Source organism: Pavona decussata, unplaced genomic scaffold (genome assembly GCF_977016875.1).
Source record: "Pavona decussata unplaced genomic scaffold, jaPavDecu1.1 SCAFFOLD_285, whole genome shotgun sequence".
NCBI classification, from domain to species: domain Eukaryota; kingdom Metazoa; phylum Cnidaria; class Anthozoa; order Scleractinia; family Agariciidae; genus Pavona; species Pavona decussata.
In genome coordinates, this window is record NW_028145686.1 from 657,501 (window position 1) to 670,000 (window position 12,500).

Here is a 12,500-nt window from a genome sequence, read left to right on the forward strand (position 1 = left end):
CGGAGTTGAATGAAAAATCGAAAGCGAAGAAGATCGGACACAGTCGAACATCTCAAATTCAAGAAACGTTTAAATGTACGAGTTACCACCTTTCTGGCTTTCTGAGACAAGCATTCAAGTGCTTTTGAAGTTCCTGCTCATCGAGAAGCGTAATAGTTGTGCACATTTGAGCAAATATTTTGCTGTGTGGTGCCGAGCGAAGAAAGAGATCAAGGACGGCTTTTTTTACGCTGCACTGAATTCCTCGCAGACGTTTTAAAACACTTAAGGCAAGTCCAAGTGTACGAGGTACAACCTCACTGAGACAAGCATTCAGTGCAAGTTTTTAAACTTCAAGCTTATCGAGAAGCGTAAGAGCTGTGCACGTTTGTGCAAATGTTTTGCTGATGAGTAGTGCCGAGCGACCGAAACGCCGCTCGTTGGATTTTATAGATGAACTTTTGTAACTGGAGTCCTCATAAATGCGTAGAAACAAAAAGGCAGGCATTAAGCTCTTCTTGAGAAATTTCTTCGATCGGTTTTAACCTCTTACCGCCAGGATTTGCAAGCCATCCTGAAATTTTTGAAGGTTACCGGTTGTTATTGTTGTTGTTGTTGTTAAGTTTATGTGATCTAAATCGTAAAATCGTGCAATTTTTTTGATTTTAAAGGAAACTTCAGAGATACGTACCATTAAATAGTGTCATACCAAACTTTGTGGCTTTTATTGTTGTTATATTGAGATGGCATTGTTTGCTATTTCTTCCTTTTCTTTTTTTTTTTTTTTTTTCTATATTTTTCGGAAGAAACTTTCGCTTCCCGCCGAAAAAAAATTAGTTTAGCGACACCTGGGACAATCATTTTCCATATAAGGTCAAACTACGGTATATGAGCTGATAACCGGGATTTAGGGAACCAATCAGAACGCTAGAAATGCAATATCCGAGGCTGACAATTTAATAAATATTTTTAGTACATATGCAGCAAACTGCCCATTAACAATAGCAATAACGAATTAACAATGTAATATGGAGGGCAAAATTACTGAATGATGATTTATTGTTACAGAGGATATTTCTTCTTAATTTTCCTTTCAACGAGGACAAATTACTTATTCCTGATTGGTCAAGCGGCGAAAATACTCGCTTCTCGTTGATTGAGCACGCCAGTGCTACATTTTGTTGATTTCTTCATTTTGTGTCCAAAAACAACGATTTCCTTGAGGTTCTTTGGAGTTGGAGTCTTTAAGCCGAAAATACGAAATCAAATCAAGTGCTATACTCTTTCACAAGAAACAGCAAAAGATTATTTGTGTCTAGGCTAAAAGCGTAGATCGGATTGATATTTGTTTGGTTGAGAAACTAACTGAATCAGTCATGGTGACTAAGTGCATTCACCTCGCTATTTCTTACAACGAATGATAATTAACCGAGCATAACACTGTCCTTTTTATGGGAGGAAGGAGAGGGTCGAATTTAGTGAAAGAAATTACTCCGTTAAGCCCGGTTCAAACGCCGTACTGCACATGAGCCGAATCGAATTCAATGAATTAAGTTCATGTGAAGTACGGCGTATCAATCAAAATTAGCCGGGATTAATAACTTGGGTCGGTCCAAAATCGAATTCGATTCGGATCATGTAAATTACTGCGTCTGAACCGGGCCTAAGTTCTTTCTTTGGATCCACCGTTTACTATTTTATGGATCTATTTTCGTGTGATTTTCAAGCGTTAGGAAGCTTCACAGCGCAGGTGAACAATTAATTGATACCTGACATTAAGTTTTATCTTTGTTAGTTTGCTCCTGAATTAAACTTGTATTCTCTCTTAACTACATGTGTATAATGGGAACTCTTCTCGCCAGTTTTGTTTATTTTGTACGCTAGCTACGAACAAAAAATAATTTGTTTGTTTGCTTGCTTATGGTGAGTGTTTTTATTATTGACTGTTTTACAAAGATCCTTGATTGTTTTCAAGAAAATTTTACCCTCTGTGTTATAAAAGCGTTATAAAATCGCAATGATTATTCGTAAATAAAGGACTAATTTGCCTCATGCCAATAAAAATACTACCTGTTATACAAGGTAATAAGTTATCCTCTTGAACCCCAAAGACCCATTTCAGTAAAACTGACATTCTAAGCTACACGATTTTATGAGTCGGGATTGTCCAAAAAATATCATAATATTATGTATACTGAAGGTAAACATTCAGGAATGGATCGGCTATTTATCGAATTACGATAGTTTTCTTCGCGCTCAAAGTGTTATTTGCGTTGAGTTTTGTTCAATGGACATCCAACTGATATTTGTATTTTCTGTTGTTATAAATACTTCTTAGTTTGCGAAAACTTTGAAAATACAAGTAAAAATTAATCCTTAATTCTACGAGGACTCATTGCGATTACGTGTTTATAACATAGAGGGCAAAATTTTTTAAAACTATCAAGGCGCTTCGTTAATATAAAACAGTCAGCCACCCGTGAGCAAAACAAACAAACAATTCACCTGTCTCTTAACTTTCAAATCAGACAAAACGAGAAAAGTTGATTATTATAACATGTAGTTACTGAGAGAAAATACAAGTTTAATTCATGAGCAAACTAACGAGAATAAAACAAATTCACCTGTAGCTGCACTGTGAAGCTTTTTACTGCTTGAAAATCACACGAACACAGATCGATTAAAATAGCAAACCGTGGGTCCAAAGAAGGAACTCGCAGAGTAATTTGTTACACTGAATTTGACCTGCTTCTTCCTCCCATGAAAACTGAGCCGGGTACTGTTATTATTGTTCGGTTATTGTTTGTTAGAAGAAGCCGTGGCGAGGTGAAAGCACTTGGTCGCGGGGCCCCTCGTCCATGAATGATTTCGGTTTTTCAACCAAACAAATCCGATCAAGTTTTAACTTCTGACACAAATAACCTTTTGCTGTTTCTTCTAAGAAAGGAAAGTTCGCCTTCATGGATTTCCTTTTAGCTGTAGCACTTGATTTCGAACAAACCGGCTTAAAAATCCAAAAAACCTGAAAGATGTCGTTGTTCTTGCTACACAAAATAAAGAAACCAACTAAATGTAGAAATGGCGTGCTCAGCCAATCACGAGCAAGTATTTTCGGTGCTCGACCAATCAGGAGTGAGTCATCATCATCATCAATCTTTATTTACCCTCGGATTGTAGAGTAGCTTAATGCAGCTAATATCTCCGAGCATTTTTCCACCCAACCATGAAATATTCGCACAAAGACCAGACTACAACACCGGGAACTACGTCCTCTACTCTTTGCGAACAGTGAGTGGGTTCTTTAACGTCCCACAGAGTTATTTACAAACAAGGTTTGTGAGACGGGGCCTACGGTTTATCGTCCTTATCCGAGAAGACTAGAAAGTCTAACCATTTGCAGATGTCAGAGCAAAGGCAGCACTTTCTCCTCAGTTATTTAAAGACCCTGAGTGGTGGTCCGGCCGGGGTTTGAACCCGCGACCTCCGGCACGGTAGTCCGGCACTCTACCAACTGAGCTAACCGGCCGGCGGTAATAAGTAAGTAATTTTGCCCTCGTTGAAAGCAAAATTAACTAAAAATGCCCTCTGTCTCGACCAATCAGCATTTAGTAATTTTCCCCTCTATGTTATAAGGAGAATAACAAGTCCTTTTTATTCCATTGCTGGTTCAGCTGCTGTTTATGATGTGCGGCCTCTGAAAAGAGTCCATTTATTTCTTTCGCCGCTAGTCGTCTTTCTCTTTCTGTAGCTGCTGGAAGGCAAAATTGGACGAGATAAGAAAATTAAATTCGAAGAGAAATAATGAACATGGACCAAACAAGTGAGCTCAAAAGACTGCTATGAAGCTAGTCGTATTTAGCTAAATAAACTGCATGGCAATACTGCAAGAGATCAATATCTTGGAAGACAACAAACCAGCAAAGTTTTGTCAACAAAATTACATGGATATGCTTACCTCTTCTGAGAATAACCAGTCCTTTTATTCCATTGCTGATTTTTTTCTTTCGTTTTACAACGTTAAGTGAGCGAAACGTTTCATTTCAAGAGGAAATATCCAACGTTTCGTGGCGCCGGATCGGAGTAAAATGATTTCACTTCAAGATTCTGATGATGTGGCAGTCGATTTGTTTTTCCCGCCGCTAGTCGCCATTCTCTTTCCCCCGACTTTGTATTTTGTCGTCTTCAAAATTATGTTTTCCTTTTTGTTTTTCTAGAATACACTTCGCGATGCAACTTCCCGCCGAAAAAAAAAAAAAACTAAAAAGCGGGCTGCCACACAGGTTGAATGTGGCATTTCACAATGGCTTACATAGAGGGGCGGACGAGCGTACGTACGCCGGACGGACAGTGACGTCATAACCCAAACTAAAAGTTTTCGCATTCATGGTTTACCAAAATCTCTTATAAATGGGGCTCCGTGCGTGCTCCTTCAGCGCGCGCGGAGCTCTGCTTTTAAACGCTAAATGCTCTTGTACGAATTTAAATTATTGTTTTTAATAGAACTCCACAGGGAATGCTTCTTTGTGTTTGATTGGCCAGCGGCATGAGCGTGTTGACAAAAATTTTGATGACGTGAGAAAACTCCGAAAATGTTTCAAGGGCGAAAACACGGCGTTTGTTTTAAGACGAATTCCGCATCCTCAAATGAATTAATACGGTGATTAGATTTTCCAGATTTCAACGAAATTTGGCTAAAATGTTCCTCAGATATTAATGTGTCAAGCTGTGACGGGCTTTAACGAAATTCAAAATATTTTTTTCCGTGACGTGATAACTCCTGATGCGACTACAAAAATGTTCCATTGTCCAACTTTAGGACTGCTTTTCTCATATATGAACACATAGTTAATTGAAGGCACTGGTTATGAAACCTGACAAACTTCTTTGTTATATGTTTTTGTTTGCCTTTTTGGCCTTGACCCTGTACAAACAACAATAGAATTTGGAATGTGTAGAAGCAACTGCATGACCAATAGAAATGTTTTTGTTAAGATATTCAACTGTGGTGTGAACTTTGAAACAAAGGATTGTGCAGGGTCGCGGCCCTTCCAACATAAACTGCAGCACCATTGTTTTCATGGTAAAGTTTCATAACCAGCCCTAACAGGAATGAAGAAAAAGCCCGACACAGTTTGTCAGCCTGTTATCTCCTGATTGATATTGTGCAGTTTGTTTGGTTGTGCGTCTTTACGTGAGAGTGGGTAATTGAGTTCAGCACACGTCGCTAATATTGAGTTTGCAGGCCTCTGATCGCTTATTTATCCAATAAAATTAAAAAACCTTGACATTTTTGAAATCTTCAATTAATAAGCTTTAAAGTGATTTAGTTTTCCGTGGTTTCATCGAATGAATTGTGCGAACGCAAGATTTCCGTGAAGACACCCGTGAAACCTATCAGTAACCTTAAGTTGAAGTCAGGTTGATGACGTGTGTTAGGAAAAATCAAAACTTCTTGTGCAAGTGATAGAAAGTACAGTTTGGCTGGAATTAGCCCACATTCACACGAAATTTCCAGGAGATCGGCCTAGCTGCAGAGAATGCCATCTTGAAATATACACTTCCTCAGTGATAGACCTGCGTGAAATCAACTTAAATCCGTCATTTACTCTTCCTAAGGCTAGGGGCTTTAAAATTGCTGAATTGCAATATGTAATGTGTTTCAATTCCAACAATTATTAATAGATCAGCCGACCAGAATTACAAAGGATTTATCTAATATTATAGATCTTTTCTTGACAAATGATGCCTCCAATTTCACCCATTATGGAGTCTCAGAGATTGGTATTAGTGATCATAATCTAATAGGCTATTTCCGAGTTGCTTTGAATCTCATTATGAAAGCGAGGCTTAGTGCATAGTTTTTATTATGAAAATTAGTTTTCATTCATATGCAAACAAAACTAATGTTCATATGAAAAGTTTTTCACTTAGCCTCGCTTTCATAGTGAGGTTCACAGCAACTTATCAAATCGAGACAGAATAGAGACTGTTTAGAGAGGATCTTATGTCAATCCCCTGGAAAAGTATTGACATTTATCATGATCCCAATTTAGCCTGGAAGATATGGAAAAAAACTTTTCTATCCATTTGTAATCTCCATGCTCCTTTCAGGCGCAAAAGGGTGCGTGTTAGACAAGCTCCTTGGCTTACTTCGGAATTAAAGGAGCTACTGTTTGAAAGAGACAAGCTAAAAAAAATAGCTAATTGGTTCAATACAGGAGAAAGCTGGGTGGATTACAAAAGTGTTAGTAATAGAGTCGACTTTAATATTAAATCTGCCAAAGAAGAATATTTTGGCATGTACTTTCGTGCAAACTCCATAAAAAGAGGTGAAAAGGGATTAAAACTTTATTGGGTAATAACCTAAGTACAACATCTAAAAATAATATAAGATATACAACACAATTTTACCATCCCAAAAGAAAGAGCGAATGCTCTCACTTAATTTCCATATCATCGAAATTTGACCGAAACTAGCTTCTCAGCTGCCACTCACGTCAAAACAACCATCTGATTATATCTAAACTGATTTGCTTCATACCTCACTGGAAGAACTCAGAAAACGTTTGTTGATGGTGTAATGTCAGATAGCAGTACAAAAGATAAATATTATTAAATGCGGAACAGGGATCTCAATTCTTGGTCCGCTACTTTTTTTCTTTTACGTTAACGATCTTCCATCCTGTGATCTCTATTCTGAAGTGCGGATGTATGCAGATGGTACCAGCTTAACTGTTGCACATTTTGATGAATTAACCCTGATGAACCATGATTTACATGAAATTCATTCTTGACTAATAACTAATAAACTTAGCGTAAATGTGATAAAGGCCAACTATATGATTGTAGCTAGTCAATATAGGATAAAACACTTCGAGCATCAATTCAATATACAAGTAAATCACCATTACCTTCATTCAGTACCCTTAACTTCTATGGTTTATCCTATAGTTCCAGGAAGCCTATAGTTAATAATTCCCAAGCTTCTATATAGGCTTCCTAGCCTTTAACACATTTCATCTTGTAAATAGTTTAGTAGGAATATTGTAATACATAGTAGGAATATTGTGTATCATCTTTAATGTATTTATGTTGTATTTTTTTGGTTAATGGCAAAATAAATGAATTGAATTGAATACCTTATAAGGGAAAAATCATATAAATATCTTGGTGTCGAAATAGATCAATTATTTACGAGGGGAGATCATGTAGATGAAATTGCTAAGAAAGTCTCTGGAGGAATTGGAGCTCTAACGCGTGTTAGACATCTCATACCTCGTGAAACATTAATTACAATGTACATCTCCCTTGTATTGCCATACTTCGATTATTGTAGTTCAGTATGGGGGAGCTGTGGGAGTGGGATGTGTGACCGACTGCAGGTCTTCCAAAACAGATGTTCTAGTATTAACCTTGTCAAATTATGATAGACGGTCGGTTGAAACACTGGATGAACTTGGATGCGATGATCTTGAGACACGAAGGATAAGGCAATGAGCCACAATAGTGTATAAACTGACTAATGGAACTATGCCCAATCGTTTAACTAAAATTTTCTCATGCACAAACTCTTTGTATTCTTAAAACTCATTACTCAACGTACAATTAATTTGTACCAAGACCATGTGAAGAAAAAAAAACCATTTTCCATTATAGAGGGCTGTTTCTCTGGAATAGTCTGTCTGGTAAGGTCAAAGGTCAGACAAACTTGAAATCATTTTTATTACGTTTGTAATTTATTCGTGTATATTTAAGACCTCTGTCTCCTATCTATACATCATTGTTCTAATTATCTCCTGTTGTTTGTTTTATTATATGTTTTACATATTATATTATATTTGTAATTTATTCATTAATGCTTGTCTATGAGACTATTTTGTACTCCTATTTCCCATATTGTATGACTTATTGTATCTTTTACACGGCTCTCTGGAAGAGCATTTTTGTGAAAGGGATTCCGAGTTGAAAAAAAATAAAGATGATAATGATTCCTTTAGATATAGCGCGAACTCTATTAAAAGTGCCTCTCATATTAGGCATGATTGACAGGCACGTAACAAACTCCACAGTCAAGGGCGTATTCAACCATTCTACAAACCGTCAATACAAGGTTGGGAAATACAGAATGACTATAACCCTTGTCGGATTTTAAGGTCTTCTATGTTTTTAATTTAGCAGGCGCAGCAGGAGAAGTAGTGAAACACAGGTTTTCAGAGCCATGGGAAGATAGCGACTTGATCCTGAAGGTTGAAAATGAGAAGTTTCATGTCCATCGCTTGATACTGAGTATGAACTCGCCTGTGTTTAAGGCCATGTTGAAGTCACAATTCAAAGAAGCCACTTCTAATGAGATTCCATTGCCGGAAAAGAAAGCAAATGAAGTGCTTGACGTTCTGAAGTACATCTACCGTGACCAACACCTACAAGAACCAGTTTTAATAACTAGTGAGTTCTTAATAGTCAGTAAACTATATAAGATTACATTAGAATTTAATTAAATTAAATTTTCACGTGCACGACTTCCTTACTATTTTGGAAATCTAGCCTACTGGGGTAGCCGGACATTTTCAAGGCAATAAAATTATCACGAGTGCATCCTGTTCGAAATGGGCTTTTGTCGAAATATAACTGAATTGGGTCAAATGTTTGATGGTATGAAGGCCCAAAATCCCAAAAGTTTAAACATGAGTATTTATTCTTTTAACTTTTCTTAGCACAAAACTAGTGAAATGCGACTCCTAAGAAACAAAAGAATTAAGTCTGAGACTAGCCTGTTCCAGATTTTGAAACTGAGAGAGGAGCAGCGTAATGTAAATTTCATTGCATGTAAATGATAAAGCTTTGGAGCCAATCTCGTACCCAAAGTCCGCAAGCTCTTTGTCCAGCGGTTGGTCGCCAGGAGATACCCTGGGGAACTAGAACTAACACCGTTAAAGAGCAGCCAATTAAAAAAAATGGAATAAAACTCCAGTTGCAATTGGACTTTTGGTCTGAAAATCGGAGGGTGGGTGGTTAACGAGGTTACGTTGGTTTCTGCATTGCCGGCCCTGTTGTTTCCTTAGACAGGAAACTTTTCTGCACATTGTCTCTCTTCACCAAGTGCATAAATGGGTACCGGCGACATACTGCTGCTAGTTACCCTGTGATAGTATAACATCCCATCCAAGGGGAGAGTAGTCATGCTCCTAGTTGCTTCATGCTACAGAAACTGGGTTAACTTTCATTGATAAGTCAAACTTTGTCATTTCCACCCTCCACAAAGAAAGTTACCATTTCATGTCACACTCTCTTTTAATGGCATAAACTTAAACCAAGAGTACTCAATAAAATATCTAGGTATTATAATATTTCTAGTTTATCATGGAAATTTCAAGTAAGCTATATTGCGAAAAAGGTTCAGCGAAATGTCTGGATTCTTTCTAAACTTTGTTGTTTTGTGAATTCAGATATTTTGGTTAAACTATATTATGCCTTAATATATCCCTTCTTAACCTATGGTCTAATTTCTGGGGGTAACACCTATTCTTCCACTACCCAGCCCTTGTTCATTTTAAAAAAGAGGGCAATGCAAGTGTTAATTTTTTCCAAATTTCATGCACATTGTAGTCCAATTTTCAAACACTTTAATATTGTTAAACTGCCTGACCTTGTCTTTGAAGAAGCAAAGACTTAGAAAAACATTTGACTATAAAAAATTGCGATAAAACATTTCGTAAAAACATTATAAAAAGGTTAAAAAACACGACGTTTCGATGTACATTACATCATTATCAAGTGAAATTAAAAATGCAAGATTGCGGCTATAAATACAAAAATGGACAATAGATATTAATTAAAATAGTAGCATTGAAGAATGCTACCGGTTAAACAAAAAGTTTCGCACGTATAGGGTCCGTTTGAGTGTTCAAGCAAGGCTTAAGTTTCTTGATGTACAGCATTTCAAATACCAAACAATCAAATTTGCTCTGACACTTTCTCAAGATGTTAAAATGGCCCTGATTCAATAGGTGTTTGCTCCCGTGAGCTTCAAGAAAATGTTTGCCAATTGCCGAGTTCTTGTGCTCAGCAACGCGTTGAAAAAGGTGTCTGGCTGTATAGCCGACATAATCTGCATCGCACAGATCACATGAAAAATAGTAAACAACGCATTGCTGATTCACAATCGACGGCTTAACTTCCCTAGGCTTAAGATCATCTTTGGTGTTACACCAACTTTCGCACAAGTCGACCGTATAAGAGCACGCAAATGGAAGAAATCTTCAGAAACTTATCAAAAGGATGTCATCGAAGAGGAATTGAGTTTCAAACTCTCCCAGCTCAAACACCTCAGAGAAGAAGTACAGAATGCTTACAAAGATCTCCGAGATAAATGCTCTTTGCTTCGCTTCATCGCCATCTTGCGAACATTGAGTGTTCTACGCAACAACCAGTACGAAGAAATGATGAAGGGCCATGTCAGCAAAATCTCGCGATTAATATCAAAGAAGCTTGATGTCAATGAGCATATAAACAACCTATCTTCTTATCGCCTTACGTTCTTCGAGAAGCTTCTTATCTGCAGAGGTCTGAAGTTTTCAGTACCACAAAAGGTCTCGCCCATCGACATACATGCGAGCTTTGAGAAAGCATATTGGAAAATAGAGCCGTTGTTGGATGATTCTGAGAAGGAACTGGCAAGCTCAACTCTACGCTCAATCGCCTTGAACTATATCCATCATACAAGCCCCAAACCACCAAAGGCTCTTTTGAATGCTCTTAATCGCTTGAAGAAACGTGACGACATCATAATCACCAAGCCTGATAAAGGTTCTGGCGTAGTGGTAATGGACAAGACCGAATACATCCGTCTTCTAAGCGCTGCTTCAATCGATAACACTTCTAAGTTCGTACATGTTGATGAAAAGCGACCAAAGAGGCGTGGACGTCCAGCTCAACATTTCCACCCGCTCTTACAGAAAGAAAAAGAGTTGCGCACAGCCTTACGTCAAATTCTACCTGAAGAGATCGCTAACTCGCTTTCTCCGAAGAGTTCCAGATTGTCACACTTGTATGGCCTTCCGAAGACCCATAAAGCCACACTGAGTATGAGACCCATTTTATCAGCAACTGGCGCCTACAATTACAATCTCGCCAAATGGCTCGAAGAGAAACTTAAGCCACTCTCCATCAATGACTACACAATCACTGATGCCTTTGCTTTTGCTGATGAAATCCGTACCATTTCCGTGAATGAGGATGACATCTTAGTCTCCTATGATGTGACATCACTTTTCACCAACGTACCTTTGAGTGAGACGATTAACATCCTAGTCCACAAAGCGTTCACCAACGATTGGTTCAACAAGACCTACGGCCTTAACTTGCAGAAGGATCAGCTTGCCAAATTACTGGAAATTGCTACAACCAACCAGCTTTTCCAGTTCAATGGTCTTTTGTACGAACAGACTGATGGGGTGGCCATGGGCTCCCCTCTTGGTCCTCTGATGGCTAATGTTTTTATGTGTCACCTGGAAGAGAAGCTCTCCCGTGATGGTCTGATGCCTGACCTGTACAAACGTTACGTGGATGATACCCTGGCTAAAATGCCTAGTGGTGACGCTGCCTCTGAGTTTCTCAATACTCTGAATGGTCTCCATCCCAGCATGAAATTTACAATGGAACTCCCTGTCAGTGGTAGGATTCCTTTTATTGGCATTGAAATCATCAAGTGTGGGACTAAACTTGAAACTCAAGTTTACAGGAAACAAACGAACAGTGGCTTACTCTTGCATTACCATAGCCATACCGACAAACGATACAAGGTGTCTTTAGTGAAAACAATGTTACATCGCGCGTACGCTCTATGTTCCACAACAGAAGCTTTCAATTTAGAATGTAACAAATTGCGCTCAATTTTCAGTCGCCTAGATTATCCTAGGGCTCTCATAGATTCCATCATTAGTAATTTTCTTCGTAATGTATCGGAACAGGCAGCGGAAGAGAAGCCTGAAGGCGGTCGTAAGATCAGAATTATCCTTCCTTTTAAGGATCAAGTAGCTGCCAATGCGGTTCGCAGGCAATTTAACGACCTAAGTAATAAGATTGGCCCCATATTGCAGCCAGTTTTTGTTAGTAGGAAATTAGAACATGATCTTAAGCCTAGGGAAGTTAAGCCGTCGATTGTGAATCAGCAATGCGTTGTTTACTATTTTTCATGTGATCTGTGCGATGCAGATTATGTCGGCTATACAGCCAGACACCTTTTTCAACGCGTTGCTGAGCACAAGAACTCGGCAATTGGCAAACATTTTCTTGAAGCTCACGGGAGCAAACACCTATTGAATCAGGGCCATTTTAACATCTTGAGAAAGTGTCAGAGCAAATTTGATTGTTTGGTATTTGAAATGCTGTACATCAAGAAACTTAAGCCTTGCTTGAACACTCAAACGGACTCTATACGTGCGAAACTTTTTGTTTAACCGGTAGCATTCTTCAATGCTACTATTTTAATTAATATCTATTGTCCATTTTTGTATTTATAG

The 12,500-nt window shown here is 38.2% G+C and overlaps 2 protein-coding genes and 1 non-coding gene across 11 annotated transcripts in view; 2 read left to right on the top strand and 1 right to left on the bottom strand.

Moving 5' to 3' along the window:
• LOC146455152 (BTB and MATH domain-containing protein 36-like) overlaps window positions 1-12,500 on the top strand; it is a 129,240-nt gene that overhangs the window by 97,903 nt on the left and 18,837 nt on the right. For 2 of the 9 annotated variants that reach the window (XM_085094610.1, XM_085094609.1), the window contains exon 2: window positions 8,155-8,424. The exons of 2 other annotated variants lie outside the window; for them this stretch is intronic. In XM_085094610.1, the coding sequence (XP_084950736.1) occupies window positions 8,155-8,424 (270 nt within the window). The remainder of the gene's footprint in view (window positions 1-8,154; window positions 8,425-12,500) is intronic. 5 more of the 9 variants (XM_085094613.1, XM_085094612.1, XM_085094604.1 and 2 more) reach the window with 3 other exon arrangements.
• Window positions 3,433-3,505, bottom strand: Trnag-acc (transfer RNA glycine (anticodon ACC)). Its single transcript has one exon. It is a non-coding gene; the product is annotated as a tRNA-Gly (tRNA).
• Window positions 10,222-12,500, top strand: part of LOC146455157 (uncharacterized) — a 2,359-nt gene continuing 80 nt past the window's right edge. The window contains exon 1 of the mRNA XM_085094591.1: window positions 10,222-12,500. This exon is cut by the window's right edge and continues 80 nt beyond it. Within this exon, the coding sequence (XP_084950717.1) occupies window positions 10,419-12,437 (2,019 nt within the window). The 5' untranslated portion in view covers window positions 10,222-10,418 and the 3' untranslated portion in view covers window positions 12,438-12,500.